This window comes from Parasteatoda tepidariorum, chromosome 12 (genome assembly GCF_982258835.1).
Source record: "Parasteatoda tepidariorum strain Cologne lab strain chromosome 12, Ptep-v5.0, whole genome shotgun sequence".
Taxonomy (NCBI): Eukaryota; Metazoa; Arthropoda; class Arachnida; order Araneae; family Theridiidae; genus Parasteatoda; species Parasteatoda tepidariorum.
The window spans coordinates 3,062,613-3,084,099 of NC_141766.1; the positions used below are offsets into that span (position 1 = coordinate 3,062,613).

General features: G+C 26.8%; 1 protein-coding gene across 9 annotated transcripts in view; it reads right to left on the reverse strand.

Annotated features, from left to right (window-relative positions):
* The window catches only part of ACC (acetyl-CoA carboxylase), a 165,717-nt gene that overhangs the window by 54,776 nt on the left and 89,454 nt on the right, over positions 1–21,487 (reverse strand). For 8 of the 9 annotated variants that reach the window (XM_087155609.1, XM_087155610.1, XM_087155611.1 and 5 more), the window contains 12 exons: positions 16,488–16,607; positions 16,231–16,420; positions 11,001–11,125; positions 8,202–8,315; positions 7,911–8,114; positions 7,643–7,761; positions 3,682–3,819; positions 3,482–3,602; positions 3,291–3,392; positions 3,159–3,215; positions 1,644–1,685; positions 1,429–1,566 (listed from right to left, as the gene is read on the reverse strand). In XM_087155609.1, coding sequence (XP_087011735.1) covers positions 1,429–1,566; positions 1,644–1,685; positions 3,159–3,215; positions 3,291–3,392; positions 3,482–3,602; positions 3,682–3,819; positions 7,643–7,761; positions 7,911–8,114; positions 8,202–8,315; positions 11,001–11,125; positions 16,231–16,420; positions 16,488–16,607 — 1,470 coding nt within the window. The remainder of the gene's footprint in view (positions 1–1,428; positions 1,567–1,643; positions 1,686–3,158; positions 3,216–3,290; positions 3,393–3,481; positions 3,603–3,681; positions 3,820–7,642; positions 7,762–7,910; positions 8,115–8,201; positions 8,316–11,000; positions 11,126–16,230; positions 16,421–16,487; positions 16,608–21,487) is intronic. The other variant, XM_087155613.1, reaches the window with a different exon arrangement.

Consider the following 21,487-nt stretch of genomic DNA (forward strand, 5'->3'; position numbering starts at 1 on the left):
ATTAAAAATCAGCTAGCATCAAACTTAAAACTTTTAAGAAACATCAACATAAAAACAATCAATTTGTAAAAAGTAATAATTTTGAAACTTTCTATTAGAAAATATTATATATAAAGTAGTTTAACCAGTGATTTCGTCATTATAGTAATTCAAAAATATGCGATATGAATAAATTTTAAAATTTATTTTAAAAAATAGATTGTATTAAAATGTACAGAGACTTAACTTAAGGATATGCACATCTTTTAGGTATTAAAACTCTGCATGCAGATATGACTTCAGTCCTTCTAATTACTTTTCAAAATTGCTAACAAAAAATATTTTTAGCTTTTCCTGTCTGTGTGAAAAATTTGAAAAAAATTATTATGGTCTATGTAATAGAAAAGTGGAGAAAAAAAGTTTTCTTTTCTCAACTATCTCAAGTAGTGAGCAGGGCTCTATACATTTTTGTGTGCAACGATTCAATTATCAGATTTGCCTGACTTTCTCATCAGCACAATTCTGCACTATTTTGTTAATAAACAAACAAAAAAAATGCTCAAATTTTGATTCTAGAAATCTATAAGTTGAAGAAAAAAAATTTGCAAATCATATTCTAAAACAAAAAAAAAAAGGTCAAGAAATTTGTAACTCATCAAATATTATCACACATAATATAGTCCAAAGAACATAAGATTACTGTTTGTATCCCAATAATTAAATAGAAATAAATTTATATTATGCTAATTATTCATAGATATTTGTATAATAATAATTGTTTATATATATTTATATATTAAATATAAATTATTTATATTTTCCACCTCTCACAGTAGGAAATTTCTTTTACAATATGCAGAGATACAAGAGGTACAGTGCCACTGTGGGAGACTCATGCTGTGAATATTTAATCTTCTATTAATAATTATAAAAAATTTATTTTTAAAAAAAAACTATTTTTAATATTAATAAGAACATTTTTTCTATTTTATAATATAGATGGAATAGAAGAAAAGTTTAGTGACATTTTTATTCTCGACTTTCAAACTTTATAAGAAATTAAAATTATCAAATTAAAAAATAACATTTTTGAATTTTTGGACTCTTTTCCTTAAACTCCTATTTTTTAAGGGCCATAAATGATATGTATATAAAACATAAAAAAGTAACCATAGTATAAAATTTGAAAGATAAAAAATAGGAAAAAAGTTAAATTGTTCAGTTTTAGGATTGAAATTTGAAAAAGTAAAAAAAAAGTTTATTTTAATAATATAGGCAGAAATCTGGGGATATAAGTTATTCATTTTTTTAGAGGCACTGCAGAAAGAAAATATTTAAGGGGCCCTGCAAAATCTAGCGATTCTGATGAGGCATAATATATTTTCCTATAACAGTGTATTTGAAATATTAAACATAAAGAGTAGTTAGTTAAAAATGCATTACACATACTTTTGCTTTGCCTAAATATAAATGCATTTTCTGGTTGGCTGTTGGAATGGCTTCTAAATCATAGTTTCTTAAACGATTAATTTCTAATTGAAAAGCCAAAGCAGGCTCCAAATGTCTGTAGATACAATCTTCTTCAAACTATTAAGAAAAACAATGATCTAAATGTATAAAATTGGTCATTTTATAAACTCAATAAAAAAAATTCCATAACTTACATTATCTCGGGCTCTGTAAGTGAAGTACTTTGGAAACAATTGCTGAAAAATAAAAGGAAACTTAAAATAAATTACTCAAAATATTTATTAAACAAAAACTAAACTATAAGCAATGAAGTTATATAAAATTGAAGAAGAAAAAGCAGGAAGTGAAAGGATATCTTCAGGCATTGCAACAGCTCAATCAGTAAAAGAATGCCAGATTTCCCCAAAAAAACATTTCTTTTGATATGTGAGTAAAAAAGGAGTTTCAGTTCAGATACTCAAAAAACTCATTTTTAATCAGTCAAGCAGCTCTAATTGAATTAGTTAGTAAGAGATTTCCTGCCATGTACTCAATATTAATATATAGGTTCAAATATTTTATACATTTCAAATATTTTATCGTACTTATTTAAATACCTTAATTGATTGTCAAAAGCAATAAGTTTCCTTATGTCTTGTTTTTTTATATTTGGAACATTTCATTTTCCAATTTATAAATTTTCAATTATTCCCAACAAATAATTTTTCTTTTATATGTTTAAAAACATCAGTTATTAAAATGTCTTTACATATTTTATTATTTTTTTAATATTGGTGATCGAAATTAAGAAAATTTTTAAATTTTGTCAATAATCTCGAAAATTACTCAGTAGATTTTAATGGCTATAACTCAAACCAATCATACTGCTTGAAGACATGGAAAAAACGACCATTCTACAAAAAGCCTATAAAGACCACCAAACCTCAGCTTTCATAATGGTAAATTTCTCAGACATTTCATGGCTATAGTTCAAACGGTTCATATATTCATATAGAGAACCTCTAATTTACTCTCATCCACCATTACCCAAAAACGAACCTTATGATAACATAGGCTTAATAATCTCTTCAGGTTTTTCATTGAATGGCTGCATGCCTTTCCAAATTTTCGAAAAACCCTCTTTACCTGGTTTCAGGTAAAAAGATAATATCTTACAAGTCTATGTTAACTTCTTAGGGGTAAATTTGACCTAATTTTCTTTTTAATAAAAGATAAGGCATTGCAACATAACACTCATCTGGTTAACAGTTTTCTGGAAAGTAAAAGTATGGATTAGCCAGTGGATGCCCTTGGATGGATTAGCCAGTTAAGTCTATAACCTGAACATTATAAAGCATGTTTAGGATGTTGGGACTTCTTAGATCTTCCGTGTCTTACAAAGTTTTATCTTTTTGCATTCTTCCTTCATCTTTTCTTTCTTCTAAAATACTAATTTAAAATAAATGTAAACACTGTGCAACAAAACTTTAAGCGGCAAGCCTCAAGTTACCAGCTTTAGATGGTAATCTTGATGTAGTGAAAAAAAATATGCTTTATTAGCAGAAAACAATGATTTTGCAAATAGTGACAATAACTCAGGAAACAAATATTATCCTAGTTACTCAAAAAGTGATAAATAAATCAGCCACATTGGAGTATATAAACCTTATGGTTTATCATAGCTGCAGTTAAAATGCTATAAAAATAAAATTAATATCGAAACAATTTACCTTGTGTAAAACAATGAATGTGATGCGACGCAGTTTCTTACTGTTGAAATGATGTAGCTAGAATTTAAAAAAAGCTTCAAATTGATTATTTTTATTACAATGCAACACAAAATAACTAAGTTAATAACTTACATGTTCTTTGCAAAACTGGGCAAACATCTTGCTATAATTATTATCTTCATCCATACTTTGCATCAATATAGCAACATTAATAATATTTAAATAATCGGCATGCTGAAGGAGAAACAGAAAAAAGAAAATATCAGTACCTATATGTATTAAATTTAAAAAGAAACCTAGTAAATAAAAAAGCTCATAATTACAGAAGATTCCTCGGGTGTCAAATTTACCCCATGTTCTTCTTCGTAAGTATTTGAGTTAGCATCTTCTGTTCTGTTTGGAAAATCAGCAGTTTCAAAAAGTTCTATCATCTTTTCAAAATTGCTGTAGAAAAAGAAACACATGAATTTTTAGAACCTATAATTAGACTAAAATAAACTAAAAAAGTTTTCTTTCATCATACCTCTTAAATGCATCAAAACTTGAGAAAGCTGCTAAGAGTCCATATCTATGACAATTTTCATAAGCTTCTTTTATATCCCAACTAGAAACAGATGATTGGTCTTCACTCTTCATGTTGCAAGATGTGAAATGAAACGCTCTGAAAAAGAATATATGAAATGTATTACTCAATAAGTATACAGCAGAAAGATCAATAAAAATACACTAAAAAAGGACATTTCTTAATTTTTTTAGTAGCTATTTATTAAGTACATAATATTTTCTAAAAAAATCATTTTTTATAATATTTTAGAGGTGAAGAGATAAAACAAAGGAATTTTAAATGATAACAAAGGATAACTCAGGACCATTAATTACAATTTGGGAGAAAATTTTCCTTTGCAAAGTTTTCTAATGCAAATAAAAAATTTCAGAGAGGCTCTGAACAAAGGAGGAATATGGTATTTCTACTTTATTCAGCTATGCTTTCTTATAAAAATTAAATGCAAACATGCTTGTCCAGAAACTATAAATAGTTCATGGCAGAAACTTAGAACATCTTTGAAGATAAAATTTCATTGCTTAACCCCTTTCTTTCTATGCACTGTGCATGCAATACAATTTTAATATTATTATCTATTAATCCTCACCAATTCCATCTAATTTTTTAACACACAATATTTTAATAAGCAAATGCTCATTTTCTACTTTATTACCAAACCTTTTTGATTCTTAATTTAACATTTACTTTATCAGAAATGTATTTTTCTTTATTGTTCTTATTGATTTATAATTCTATTTTCCTATAGCAAATTATTGGAATTAATTGTCATTTTAACTTATAATATCTTAAATTCCAGAGCCCTTTCATTTTGTTTTTGGCCATAATTCCCTAAAATATGATTTTTTTTTTGAAGTTTTTGTCTCAAAAAACACATAAAACCAGATAAAAAATGTCGTTTTTTGTTATTGTGGATATGATGAATCCACTTTTGATATTTCATAAATGATATGCATGATTTTCAGCCCTCTGATTTGCACTTTGTCTATATGTTATTTTAAATAAAAATTAATATAATTCTCTTATATTAATAACTTTTATATAGATACAATATTTTCATTTTTAACAGATTTTAATGCAGAACATTTATTATGTTATCAGTTTTTAATAATTTTTTGATAAAAAAAACACCTCGAAAACATTTGATCAAAATTTCCACAGAACTTGTCACATGACTACAAAATTATTTCATTGTTTTGGAAACTGATATTAAATAATGCATATGAAGAAAGACAAATTAAAGATAGCCATATGTCTAACTTATGAATAAAGGCAGAAAAAAATCATTGCATCAAAAGTATTTTATCATTTTCTTTATGACAAATCTGACACTGTGTTATCCATTATGTTTTCTACTATTTCTTAGTTAGCATTGCTTTAAAGAAAATTTTTTTATTTGCAATAAATTTACCTTTAGTGTAAAAATTAACAAATTACTTATTCAAACAAAATAGTAATCTGTAAAGCTTAAATGAAACAATCAGTATCCTTTTACAGTTATTTAATAACTCAGTTTTTTTAATAAGTTTCATTTAATAGCTATTTTTTGTATGCATATTAGTGTATTTGATGATTATTTTGTAAGAACTATTATTTCTGCAAAATAGTTTTGTAAATTATACTTAAGTTTGCTTTTACTTTAAAAAAAAAAACAAAAGAAATTAGCTACATTAAATTTTGTTTAAAAAGTAAAAGCAAATAATTTTCAAGTAGATGGATATAAATGTACTTTGTTCAACTTCTAATTAAACAATGGTTTAATCTAAATAATTTGATGATTGTGACTTAAAAGTAAAATCTGTGAAACCTTTACAGCCAAACATTAAAAATTCCAAAACAAGGATAAAGTAAGATATGTTTGGTAAAAGAAAATACACAGATAAATAAAGGTTCATGGAATTTTAAGAATTAATGAAAATTTTATAAACTAAGAAATTTTGTTTAATTTACTAGATAAAGATATAGAAAAATTTATAATATAATGTCCTCTTGTTATTTCCAGACTGTCCCCAATTCTAAACAATAAAAGAATATAAAGCTTTAAGAAATAAAAAATTTAAAAAAAAACAGAAAGAACATCAAGATTTTAATTTAAAGAAAAATGATAAAAGATATTCTTAAGAAATAAATAATGCCAAATACAAAACATAACCAAAGTAGAAAAAAAGGCTTAAAAAACACAATGTATAATACGCCTATTTTTCATTACATAACAGACAATAGAAGTTAAATATTAACATTTTATCAAGTATCGAACAATATTTATTACAAAGAATAAAAGTACCATAATTTCCTTTGTATAATCTGGGAATTACCAGTTAAAACATGTTATGTAAATGTGGATAATCTGCCAAAATTATTTTTACATATCAGACATGACGAATAATCTTATTGACTTGAGCAAGCCATACGAATGTAAAGGACCATTCACACCGAGTACCAAAAATTTTCACATATGAATACAGAGGTGCAAACGAAAACCTTATTGGTGAAATATATTTACCGAAAAAAACTTGTCAATCAAGTTCTCGTTCGAATCTCTCAATTCTCATACACGATTTTTTCACATCCAGCGTGAACATCTATAAACATGATTGCATGTCGGCTCACTTATTTCCTTGCTGATGCTCATTGGCTCATATATGATACAGATTCCCTCACATATGACGTAGATTTTGCCATGGGAGGGGCTTTTTAATTTTATCTGTGGCGAATGAACCCTCATATAATATCATATTTTCACCAAATATCAGTGTTTTCATTACAGAAAAAAAATGGGAGAGAATTTCTCCCCCTTTCTCAAAAACAGGGTGAGATTTCAAAAAGTTAAGTGAGATTTCTAAAAATTAAAAAAACACGAATAGACTTGGAAAATAATTATTTCTTTAATTATAATATATTTTAAACATCTTCTAATTGAATATTTTTGCTGCATCATCATATGGAAAATGTTCTATATCTACTTTTTTATCAGCTATTTATTATTTGGCTGAAAAATATCAGTATTTGTTTCATTTTGACAGTTTCTACCGACATTTGTTTCATTTTCATTTGTCCGTTACGGAGTAGAAGATGTCGCCTTAACAAGGTATTCGTCCATCTTACATTCATGCACAAAAAATGTAAACGTCTTACATGAAGAAACCTTACCTACGGTGAACACATGGTTGCAGAGAAATGTGTTCTGAAAGGGGTTCCGTGGTTCGGGGGGTGGTGTCCTGCTTTTCGCACCGGTTCTGAACAATACTGGTAAATAGGGAAGCTAGATGACAAGGACCGATGTTCAAAATAATGAAAGATCAAGGAAGAAAAGTGAAAAAGATTTTATTCATAATGGTAAAAGAAGAAATTTTTTCCAAAATTTGCGCAATTTGAAATTGATTAAGAGAGTACGCGAACTTCTCGAGTCAATAATTTTTTATTGCGAGAAAAGAAAAAAATATGAGAGATTCTCGCGTTCTCGCGCTGTAGTGAAAACACTCAAATATGCTTTGTCACTTGCTTTTGATTTACGATTTCTTTAACTGTCAAAAATTATAACTCTGATAGTATCATTTAACAATACATATTTTTATTAGTTTTAACACTTTATCGACATAATTTTCCCACCTAGCATGCTTCATCACCTGCTTTTGAAATGAATTTCATTACCTTTAATTGTCAATAATTAGAATTTTTATGGTGCACTTTTACAATATATTTACATTTGAAAACACAATACTCACTAATCAAAGGTGAGTTTAAAACTGTATATAACCACTTTACACTTTTTTCTTCTAATGAATGAACAATTAAATAAAAGTTTCCAAATAAAAAATGCAAATAAAAATACAACATATAATAACAATATATAATATCAAATAGTAATATAATTAATGATACATATGACTTAAAAGTAAAATAGCTAGGAAATATTTGTTACCTATTAGGATGAGATGAAGGAAGTAAAAACTGAAAGACAACAGCACAAATGCCAGATATTAAACTTTGATGTTTTAAGCATGTCAATTCATATGAGATATAGGCTCGCCTAACATAAACCTAAAATCAAAGAAACACATTTAATGAAAAATGTACATTAAATTTTTATAACACTTTATAAAGAACAAAATACAATAGAAAAGGTTCATTTAAAAAAAACTGAAAATTCTAATGCACAAAGTCGAATTATGTAAAGCACAGAAACTCACTTCTAAAGCAGCTCTTTGCACAACAATGTTACTATGATAAAAAAAATCTTGCAATACATCAAAAATAGAAGTTTCAGACATTATTAGTTTTTGAAGGTTTTCAGGACAAAAGTCATGGCCATACATATCTATTGCAGATAAAAATATGGATTCCATTTGATTGTGGCGCAATTCATATGGAGGCTGATGAGCTGCAATCAAAACCTAAGCAAATAATTTAAAAATTAATAATCTTTACTTAACAGCATAAAGAAGGCATTGTAAGCAGTAGTATTGCAAAAACTATATTACCTGTCGAGCTCTCAGAGCAACTTTGGAATTTTCAGATTTATTCAAAGTGGTAAGATCATTTAAAATCATTCCAAGTTCATCAGTCAAACCAGGTTCATGTCCACACAAATGATCCTGGAATTATAAAAATTCTGACAGTTAAAAGATTAGAAAACTTTCCAAAATAATGCTTTTCTTATACATCCTTTCACAAACTATGAATTGTTTTCCCAAATTAAGCTAATGTAAGAAAATTTCTATCTTAATAATTGCCTGATTTGAAAAGAAAATTATTAGACAATATAACATATTATAGATGCTACAGGTAAAGTTTGAAATACAGAAAATATACACATAATAATAATAAATAAAATTTACAGTTCATGATAACATTTAATACTTATTATTAAAAGAAACACTTTATTACACTAATATAGTAAACAACTAAAATATTTTTGGCTGGTTAAAAGAATATGAATGACATGCTTTTCAATTCAGAGAAATAAGTATCACACACTTTAAGATTCTGTTTTGTTCATAAAAAGGGGAAAAAAACAACAAAATATAAAATTTTTGATATATTTGAGCAAACATTAATATTTTATAAATATTCAAAATATTTTTTTCTCACCAGCTAGGTTATTGTCATTTCTAAATAATCTTTACTTTGAAATCACATGTTCTGAAGAAAATCCAATAATTATGAATAAAATGTTTTTTTTTTTCAAGAGCCATCTTTTAGCCTTACCATGTGATATCTTTTATCTTATGAATGAATATATCTTAACATATGATATAGCACTTATGGTTTTGAACATGTTTTAAACTCAGTATATTCCTTCAACTTTAACAGAATTTTTTGTATTTGTAAACCAGTTTTTGATAAAACAATATTATTACCAATCAGTTAAAGGGAGAAAGGCTAGTATGAACATTGGTTTAATGCAAAGGAATAACAATTATCTATCAATCAAAATTTCTCTCTAACATTTTTGGCAGATTTATAACATTTCAAACATTGATCCAAGGGTCAAAAGATGTTTGGAAGACCAAAATTCTTCATAGGTTTGGTACGCTTTTTAATTCTGTACAGTAAAATTTCTTACTGTTGAAATGAGTATGTTATTCTCACGCTCAATTGTTAGTCTTTAAAATGTGACAAGTTACGTGTGTTTTACATCTTCATATGGAACTACTTGACAACATACTTAATTGTTGAATAGTAAATTATAAAACAAGGTTTTTATGGTGAAAAAATAAATTCCTTATTTACAAATTGGGCTTTCTCTGATAATGTGGGTAAATTACTAACACTTTGAGTACTAAACTTACTAAATTAGACTGATTTTGTAAAGTAATTAATTTATTCTCAATTTTTTTTTTTTACATTTTATGATTTTATTAAATTAATTTTTTTTTAAAAAAAAAGCACATTTTATTATTTTTTTCTAAATGATCTTCATTTATATAATTTTATTATTTTAAATAGCAGTTTCAAAATTAATTTATTCGAATATATAAGCATATTCAGAATGCTGCTTAGTAAACTCTTATGGCAAATTTTTAAAAACTATTCCACTAACTCCTCTTTCCCTTTCACAAAAATGTAAAATTTAAGTTTATCAATGGAGATAGTGCAAAAAATCCTAATGGCAAGCATGTTTCAAAGAAAAAAAATTTTTGAGTGCATTTTAATTATATTTTAGAAAAAATTCTCAGTTTTTGAATTCTGCTTAATATCTACACAGAAGGTAGAAAATGTTGAGATTTTGTACATATTCTATAAAACATATTAATATGAAATTCCTAACAAAATGCATCAGAACATCATTTCATTGAATTTAAAACATAATTTCTATTTAAAATGTAAGGAGATGCTTCACTATTAAAAAAATATATTTAAGATGGTCACATGTAAAATTAATTGGATAAACCAAACCAAAAAAATGTATAACCCTTCAGCTATTTCAGAATATTATCTCCTTCAAACATATAAAGTTTACAAAAAGGTGAATCAGAAAAACTCAAGTGTCTTAAACCTCTAGCAGTCATGCCTCTTACTAAGTATGCAAAATCTTATAACTCTGAATTGATGTTTTAAGTTTTAAAAAAATTATAAGCTGACCAATGACGCAGTTGATCTGCATGGGGTAACATTAAAAGCTATCCTTCATTAACAATACTTTTATAACTATAGAATTAAAAGCTAATAAAACATGACTAAAATTTAGACATTCGATACAAATTTTTAAATAAATATGTGCTACACTCATTTTACAGCATTCTACGTACAATTGAAGATCCAAAATTCATTGTTTATGAGAATACCAACTTATAATTCAAAAATTTTGCCCATACATAATGAAAAATGGTGACTTAAATCCATCAACAAAATCTAAGATGTTTTTTATAATTTCTGGAATTTCAAACAATTATAGTCTACTTTTACTAACTTCAAGCCCATTGAGGTATCAAAAGACAAGAAGAAGGTAGAAGACAAGTTTTCTGTATTACAGCTAAAGGATTTTACACTTAAGTTTTTTTTTCACTCAAAAATAAAGATCATGTAATGATAATAAAGATTATTTAATTGATAGAAAATTTTAATTAACATGCATCTTAAACACACAACTTTTAAAATAAAAGAGATCAAAATGTTTTTTTTATTAGTAATTTCTGATAAAAGTTTTTTAAAAAAATTTTGAGATAATAAAGATTTCTGTAGTTTAGATAGTTTCCCTTAGACCTGATACCAAGGTAAAAGGGTACAAAAAGAAAATATTTCACCACTCTAATGTTATATTAAGAATTTATTCTTACTATTAGTTTTATAATCAATTGATTCTTCTTGTTTACTTGCAAATGGGAAAATATTTTACCGACAACAGTAGCCATGTCTTCCTTATGCTTTTCTCTAAGTAAAGCAACACATTTATCATAATGACCTGTGGAAATTATAAGAATTGCGATATTCAGTAACATTTTATTAATATAACAATTGAATCAAAGACAGTAAACAAATCCGAAAAACACAAACAAAAAGGTTTAAAAATAATGCAAAATAGAAATTTCAAGGCAATATTCTGCTAAAAAATGAACTTAAGGCAAACTCTGAAAGGAAAATCTGCAATATTTATTTGTATTAACTACACCAAATATGAAAAAAATCAGATGTATGCATAACAGCTTTTTTTATGCAATATCAAATACTCTTGAATAATTCTTCTTAGGATAAAATTGTAATTATATACTGCTCAGAAAAAAATACTAAAATTTAGAAAATAAAGTATTAAAAAAAAAACTTTATAGCTTAATTCAAATAGATAGAAAAATTGAAACAGTTTTCTCAATAGTTAATAAATAAATCAAAGAAGAGGCTTTTTTTCTCATTTCCCCCCGCTACGTTGAATGAAATATTTATTATTAATATTATTATTTTATTATTATTAGCATCCTCAAAGGCCTTCTAGAAAAATTTGTTTGTATGCAACAGCATTACAAACAAACAAAAAATAAAGTCGCCAAATTATTAATTACAATTTTTTTTTAAAAATGGGTCCATCAACATCTTAAAAAATCAATAAATTGATTTTGTTTTTACTTCTTTTAAACAAATGATTTTATATACTGAACAAACGATTTTATATACTGATTTTTTTTATAACAACGTAGAATAGTTTATTATTTTAAGAATATTTTGTTTTTCATCACATTTCAAGTTAGTCTGATGTAAGATGTACTTTTTTTGAACATGAAAGATTATTTATTTCGAGTACCGGAAAAAATATATATACAGGCCTGTCGCTAACCGATTCGAGAGGGGGGGTGTTGAAGCTTATTTTGCCGAGTGTCATATATATATATATATATATATATATATATATATATATATATATATATATATATATATATATATATATATATATACATATACACAATTTGTATATGGTTAAAGCTTGATAATCAAAGGTAAAACAAAACAGATAATGCGCCACAAAACTTGAGCTTCCAAAGTTTATTTTGAAATCATTTTGACTAGTTATAAACATAATGCTATTCATCGAAATAATTTTTACAGCACTTAAAAATGGAACCGCCATAGGTGAAAAATGTCGTATTATTGATAACTAAATAGTACCGGTAATTATTCAAAATAATACAAAGAAAATAAAGTTTTTACATTTCTATTAATTATATTATTAAAATGGATACAAAATATTAAAGAAAAAAAATAGGTTTTCAGTAATAGTAATTAATAATTATTTGTGGAAATAATTTTAAAAAATAAAGTTGTAGATTTAAATGTTTTTCAATGCAGCTTTGAAATACTTTTTACTCTATATTTAAATATTTTTTGAAAAATCACTCAGTAATTAAAATTTATCTTTCGTTTCATCTAAACGTTGTTACCATAAGCTAATTAGAGCAACTGTTTGAAGATAAGAAAGTAAGTCATAATCAACAAATACAGTCTTCTATAAGATATTGATTCAAAACAAAATTCATTCAAAAGTAAATTGTTCTTTCATCTTTAAAAAAATAAGAAAAAAAAGTTATTTTCTATTTTAAATTATATTTTGTGAAGGAGTTGCTAACGTGAGGCTTAAAGTAGCCAATCGGGGAAGTTGGGAAGATTTATGTGTTGGATGTTTATTCGTGATTGGGAGTGAAAGTATTGGTCTTTTTTAATTACAGTCGCGGTATTTCATGCACGGAACAGCAAAAAGCGCTTCAATCTAATTCTCATTTCAAATATTTTCCCCTACAGAATTTTCCCTACACAGGTACCTTTTTTACCGGGACCTTTTTTTCCAGGGACCTTTCTTTCCGTACCTTTCTTTCCGTACCTTTTTTTCCGGGACCTTTTTTTTCCAGGTACCTTTTTTTCCGGGACCTCTTTTTTTCCTAGAATCTTTTTAATCAATTTCATCTTGCTGAAAATTTCTTCATTTGTCGCAACTGTCATTGGTGCAGTTAATGCTAATCGATTTAACAATAAAAACTTATGAAAGCATTTATGCTAAAATGATTATTCTGCATTTTTATTACAAAACTGTGAATTGAATTTTTACATAATTACAAAATTATTAAGTTTTTTTTACTAATAATTAACTTAAACAGATGAAAAACTGTTAACTTAAGTCAAAAAGATAATATAAAAACATTAAATACATAAGAAATACAACAAAATAGCTAAAAAGAATTATTCATAAAAAAAAACTGAAACTTTTCTATTTTTAAACACCTTACATTTTCAATAAAATAAGCATTAGTACATTTTTGTTCATAAAGGATTGCAGTTTGGACTTATAAAAACAAAGCATACGAACAAATATAGAATTTGATGTTTGAAATTTCAATTAAATAAGATCTATAAAAAATCATTTCAACTGAAAAAATATTTTAAAAAAAAGTACTATTTCAAACTCAAAATATAAAGCTTAGTAAAAAGTAAAAAACGGAAAAGGAATTCCAATTTTCGGAATTCAAATGTGATTTATCTTCTATCCCTAGCTCCTATTAATGAATATAAATAACATAAAATTTTTAATTGCTCTTTTTTCTTTCTTTTAATGATTTTACGGCACTAAAGAGATTAAAAAATAATTTTATCCGCTTCATGAAAATTAATTTTTACCCATATATACATATATTTTTAAAAAAAATATTGTTTTTTAAGAAAGTCTTATACTTAAATTTTTAAGCAGTAATTGAGGAAATAATTTAATTGAAAAATAATAACACATTTAACGCAATTTAATTAAACTGAATATTTAAACAATAAGACTGCAAATAATAAACATGTATTCATAAAAAAAAATTATACTTACATTCAAAACTTAAGAAACTGCGGTAGATTGGATGATCGTTGGCTTGTGAGCGGATTTTCTATTTTATTCAATAATAATATGGATTTATAAAATACGCTTTGAGTAACTAAGTACCCGTACTAGACAGTTAAAGACAGGTCAGTGAAGTAATTGGTACCACAGCTGCATGTGCATTGAGCCCCGTCCTTCCCCTCCATAACGACATGGACAAAGATATTGTCTTTATTCTTAGAAAGAGTAAGAGAAAACGTGAGAAAATATAGCTTAGGGCATTTCTAGCTAACCACTTTTAAAACACACTCGATTTTTCAAGTTGACAGAAATATCGGGGGTTTTGTCTGCTGCTTCACAAGATCGGAGTCGCAGCACCTTTTTTTTTGCTCCTTTTCATAGTGCGGTAACGGCTTGATCAAATAGAATTGCCACTTTTCCATGAATATTCGGAATCCAAGAATTAATAATGAAACCAAAATTACAACATTTAAAACTTTGAACTTGGCAACCATCCACAAATTGTGTGAAATGATTGAAGTGTTGATTCGATTGAGTGCAACTCAATTTAATGTTTCAGAATTCTTATGATTCTTGAAAAAGAATATTAAAAGCAAAATATAATATTTTATTTTCAAAACAGAAATTTTTATAAAGGTGAATTGAGGATCACATATATGTTTACTATTCTCCATAGAGAATATCAAATTTTGTTGTGGTGATTAATTGTTCTAAAGATATGAATTGGTCCTTGAACAATTTATTTTAGGTTAAAAAAATTTTTAACTCAAATAATAATCCAATCATCATAAAATTTTAAAAGTTATGAACTGAAGGGTAGTTAACAAATTAAATGTTTCTTCCTTTTTTTTTTCTTTTTTTTTTAATGTTTAAAGTCCTTTGGATTTAGTAAAATTCTTCATAGTAGAAAAATAGCTTTTACTAATTGAAAATATAAATTATTTAATAATTTGTGTTGTTTAAACAGAATTTAACAATTTAAATAAGATATTTTGAATAATACAGGTACAATTATTTGTAATTCTTCCCCAATATTTTGTAGGTAAAAATAAAAAATAAAAAGGTTGCATCACCTGTGCGATTATTTCATTTAAAATTTATTAATTCTTTAAAAAAGACTCATGTAAGTTCATCACTTCCTTTAAAAAAATTACTTAAACCTCTAATAAAGAGTTAATATAATAATATAATTCAGATAATTAATATCTGAATTTTATGATACATTATTAGCTAACTAAAAATTAAGGTCACTGAAATTTTTTTAAATTTAAGAATGTGTCGTTGAAACAATAATACAAGAGAAATGGTTTTCGAGATTGCTTTGAATTATCATAAATGGTTACTCTTGGAGGAGAAAAAAAATAGATTTAAAAACACATTTCATAACAAGATTTGCCGAGTCGGGTCTGGGATCCCGAAACGGACGAAATTCAGATAACATTGAAATCCGTTTAAATTTCATCACCAATGAAATATCCAATAATAAAAGAATTTTGGCAAAGTCGGGATTTTGGCTTGTATTATCGGTCATCTTGCTTTGAGTTATCATAAATGGTTACTCTTGGAGGAGAAAAAAAAACTAAATTTAAGAACACAATTCATAACAAGATTCGCCGAGTCAGGTCTGGGATCCTGAAACGGACGAAACTCAGATAACATTGAAATCCGTTTAAATCTCATCACCAATGAAATATCCGACAATGAAAGAATTTCGGCAAAGTCGGGATTTTGACATGAAAAAAGTAAAAAGTAAAAAAATGGCCGACTATCAACCTGAATTTGCCGACTGGATGATATCGCTGGGGGGGGGGGGAGAGACACCCCTCTCACCCCCCCCCCCCCCCCGTTGAGGACGGGCCTGTATATATACATCATATATTCAACTCTTGGATAGGAAAAAAATTAATACTTTATTTTTATTACAAAAAATTAATACTATTAATAATACTTTATTTTTATTTAAAAAAATTAATACTATTATTAATACTTTACTTTTATTTAAAAAAAATTTATAATGTTATTAATACTTTATTTTTAACTAATATTATCTATTAAAATACATGATAAAAATGTAAGCACATTTCAACAAAAAATTTCAAGAAATATACAAACTTTGTTCCAGATATAAGTAAAATTTGTCAATTTTTAAAAAAAACATCAAAAGGCTGAGTACAAACACCAAAAGAGTAATGATTTAAGATATATACCATGTTGGAATTCAGTTTCTACAGATAAATATAGCTTTAATAAATCTTGTACAACTGCTTTCATTCGCCCTCTGATTCCATTTCTATATCTTTGAACTAACTGTACAATGCCTTGAGTTGTCATAAAGAACACATCACGATCAGATCTTTTTTGAAGAGTTGCAGCATAACTATCAATGACGCTAGCAATCTAAAATAAAATTAATACTTAAAAACCAAATAAAACACTAAAAAAGTTATGAAAATGGGAAGCTTACTTGTTGACTTGGAAATTGAGCTAGCACAGATGTAATATTGCTGGAGTACATGGCCATCAATTTCTTAATATGTTTTTCAACATTAGGTGGAATTCGTCCAGATATAGATGATATTATATCCTAGCAAAAAATATATAAAATGGAAAATCAATTCAAAAATAAATAAATTAGCAGACAAGTCATTTAAACTTTTAGTAATAGTTAATATTTTAAAAAGTGCATATTATTAATGCATATAAATTGCAAGAAATGTTCTCAGTATATTTTGACTTCATTCAATATATTTTGACTTCTAAAACTCAAAACATTACTCAGTACATACTTCAGTAGCTAAACATACATACTTCATACATAAAAACATACTTCAGTAACTTTCATTTACTTTATTTTGTAACACATTTTAAAAATTACACAATAGAAGCACAGAAAATTTTGCCATATACCAATGCTTCTCTGAATAGATTTTTTTTTTCTTTTTCAATGAATCACATTTCAGAGTGAAATTTTTGTGTAAGTCATCAATCTAGTTACTAATCGAAGTCAATGATATGAACTATAAAAACTGAGTCTTTCAATGCCTAGTCTAAACATTGGAAAGACTTTTTAAATGGATATAGTTTTTAAATATTATCTAATATCTGTATGGAAGATTTTTTTTCTGTTTGGTGGCTTAAAGATAATAAAAAATAACCATTAGGTTTAAAAATATTTTTTAAAACCTGGTCGAAGATAATTTAGATGCATCCTTATTTGCTCTGTTCAATGTAATTGTGATTAATTTCCAAACGTAAAGATAGCATATTTTACTCTTGTATTTTTATTGATGAACTTTCATGTTCAATTTACATTTCCTCAGAGAAACTTATAACCTAATTTCAGCCAATGGTGAATAAGAAAAGTTTTATAGTGTAGTAAATAACATAGCTAAAGAGATATTCAATTTATCTTAAAGCTGATATTTAACCTTTTTTAACAGCTGGTAAAACATAGGAAATCGGAATAACAAAGCAAAAGGCTGTATCCAAAAGGTTCCCTGTACAGTGCACAGTAAAATATGAGCAACCCTGAATAACTTTTGATCTAATGATTGGATCTTCAGGTTCTAGGACTCATTCTTAACATTTAAAGGAGACCTCAAATGTGCTGATTAATTTGAGCAGACAATATTTCAAATTACAAATTCAGACACAAAACACATTTTCTCTGAATAGATACACTGTTTTTTTTAACAGATTCGAATTTCTTACCCTCGAAATATAGAAGGCAGCCACAATCTGGGAAATAAAGTCCCAATATTTTGGTCAGAAGAGAGGTTCAAAGTTTGGACCCCTTAATGTTAATTTTTACTCTTAGCATACTTTACCATACAAGAGTGGCGCTAGACTTAGCCCGACAGGGGGTCAGCAATGCCCCGACAGGGGGGCTCAGATAATTTTGAAAATAAGCAATAATTTTTAATATGCGAAAAATAATTAATATGACATAGACATATTTGTTCTGATAAAAAATTTATCATGATTCAAATATTAACAAAGGAAAAATATAAAAGTGATATCTGAATAAATAAACAATATATGCACATCCATCATAAGATTCTACAGTGTTCTTAATTAAATATTCTACTCAAACAATGCAACTCAAACAATAAAAAATTTATGCACAACTAGAAAAAATTCCAAAAATTCGAGCTTACTACTACTAATGTTTAATTCCGTAGCCTTGTAATTTTGAACCTAATCCAGCAGACAAGAGAACTCCAGGATCAAGTAGTGGAAGAAATTTTTGCATTCGTGGAGGACGTTTTGATAGCCCGCATTTGAGTTACATGGAGAGGAAAACCCCGAAATCCTCCTACGGTTAGTCTGATACCAAGGGAAGAAATGGTCCGCTTACCACTGAGGATATTTCACGTCAGCACTGTGGTCGGTAAAAGCCGGGTGTGGAATTCATATCACTCAGCCATCACTGGGATTCGAACTCGGTGCACCTCATTCGGAGGAGAATGCTCAATCCCTCGAGTCCAACTTTATTGAGTAATAACTCTGCGGCAGGTACCAATTTTCCAATTTTATTGATTGGTACCAATTTTATTGATTTACTTAATTTTAATCACCTTCAAAATGTAAATGGTAATTCAATCGTAATTTTTGTAGAAAAAAAGGAAAATAAACCGTTTTTCCTCTAAACCTGCAATGAATGCAGAAGCAACCACGAGGGTTAGTGAGCAAAATGAACAGGTAGCGGAGCCTTCCAGTTCTTCAAATAATTGTTAAATTACTAGTTATTAACATGCATACTTAAAAAAATACGAAAAACATTTTTCAGTATTAAGAAATAATAATTAAAAACTGCCATCAGCTGGAATAGAGCCCCCGATCTCACAGTTTTGTGTTAGATTTCATAATCATCAGCCCCAAATATACAAACCTGCCTTGCGGATATTTTTTAAAATTTTTTTTTAAATTCAATAAATTAAGTCATTTGGATACTTAACATTCTTGAAAAATGCTTTCCAAATTGATCAGTTCATTTAGAAGTAAACCATAATTCGGCTTATGTTATTCATTTTCAGCTTATGTATATATATACACCAAAAATTATTCAAAACTAGATTAGATATAACTCAAGGACTGCAAACTTAACTGTCGGATATAAAACCTTATTTAAGATTGAAAATGGTAAAACGAGGAAAAATCTACATTCCTCGAATTAAATATTTTAAAAATAGTCTGTTTTTAGGTTATAATATTCGTAATTACCTTAATAAACTTTAATCGTAATGTCGGGGTTCCGCCGATGGAAGACATTTAATATATACACACTAACGCTTTATATCAATTAGTTTTAGAATTACAATTATAGAATAATTATTATAAGATTATTATAGAATTAATATAGAATTAAAAATTATTATAGAGTGAAAGGTTTTAAAAGACAAATATTTGTTAATGTTTAATATTTAATCTATGAAAAAACATAACACATATTGAAATCTAATGAATAGCCCCTGATAAATTTCGTGACAAAAAAAAGAAAAAAAAAATTGAAGCTTGATTGATTTCCGGATTTTAGAAACACCTTCTAGTTTTACTATTCAATCAAATTGGTTTCGATGTCGTTCATCCCACCTGTCTCACTAGTGATTCAGCATATATTGATATCATTTTTGTTTCGTTCTTACTTAATATTAATTTGCTTGCGACAATTATTTTTTTACGTATTAATTGTTTAAATATTAATTGATTTTTGAATTGACAATTTCAATCATCTCTTAGGTATTTAAAACTGCAGCATATCACATGAAAATATTAAGTATATATCATTTTTACAATAAAGTAAAATGAAAAAGAATTCTGATCCTTAGGAACAGATATTAAATAGTCTCATGATCGAATGATGGAGCATAATTACCTTTTAAACAAATCAAATTTTTTTTTTTTACCTTTTAAACTAAAAATTTGCTTATTTTTATATAACTTATTAATACTCAAATTATTCAAAAGATGATATGACAACGAAGTTTTTTTTTTTTTATTCAGTCATTTATTTACATTTTTTCCACTTCTTTATTTATTTTTATTTCATTAAATTAAATGCACACTGTTAAAATAAAAACAAAGCTGTCAAATTTTTATATATAGTTTCGATTTATAACTTTAAGAAATTGCTTCGACTTTGATTAGGAAATTTAAAAGCCTTATTAATGAAAAAATTGAGAAGCCTTATTAACTTTAAACACATAATAACAACAAAAAGGAGTTAAAAATAGAATGATCAATAAACAATAAAATCGTAAGCTAACTAAATTAATTAATTTCGTGTACGAACTATAATATTACAAATTAAACATATTTCATATTTAGGGGAAACATGGAAAATTTGATCATACAGGAGTTTTAGACAATTTTTTTCTCATGTTGTAACATTTTTTTAGCTGATGATCATTTGATTTCAATGCTTTATTAAACAAAATCATATGCTGTTTCTGTCTATTAGCAGTAAGTAAAATTAAAATTAACTTACATTTGTTATATTAATTTTATCCGGAACAGACCAAATCAAGAGTTTTGGCAAACAGGCCAGTCAAAGAGGGAATTGAATAGTGGCCCGCCATTTAAATAAATAAACAAAACAAAAAAATCTCAATGTATATATAAAAAACTGCTCAAATCTTTCACGTTTTGATTGATTTACCAAAATTGATTTAATAGAAACATTTGCTTACCTCCATGTGAAAGATTTATGTCTTCTTAATATCCTACAAAAAGCTGATATAGAAATTCCTATTTCATTCTCTTAGGATTGATTTGAAAAATAACAGAATTAAATCAACTACAATAATTAAATAAAGTAAACAATTATGCTAGTTGAAACATTTAGGATGATTAAAGGAAAGAAAAGCTTTTATAATAAATTAGAAAAAATATCTTCTAAATTTTGTAAGAGAGAAAAATTCGAATTGAACGAGTCCCAATTTAAGGACAGTATGGAAATCTCAAGACAGATTCTAACAAGACCCTCCCCCTATCTACAGCCCTAGAAATGTTTTCTTCTTAGAAATTTATGACCAGAAATAGAACAAAAGGGTGTTTCTGTGGATATCTGATATTTCCGAAGTTAGGAGAAAAGAGCCCCTAGGCAATATCAAGAAGCTAAAAACATATTCTCACAGTGTAAAGTGAGGAGGCTATTTAACAACTCTGTGGGTGGTAGCTACGAAAGTGGGGATATTTTCATCAGTAGAAAAAGCGTTTTATTGCTCTTTTGGTTAGAAAAGTGAAGAATAACAATTATTTTATATTTGTAAGCACTTCGATTAGATTTTGAAAAGCATCCAACTATGTAAAAAAGAAAAAATAATCTGAATAAATCTCTGAATAAAACTTTAAAAAAAGAAGAAAAAAGTGGGATCTGGTGGCCCTCTTGAGTTATAAATAATAAATGAGTTAGAATTTAAAAAAAAAAACAATTAATGCAATGAGATTTTAGACTTTTCGGGG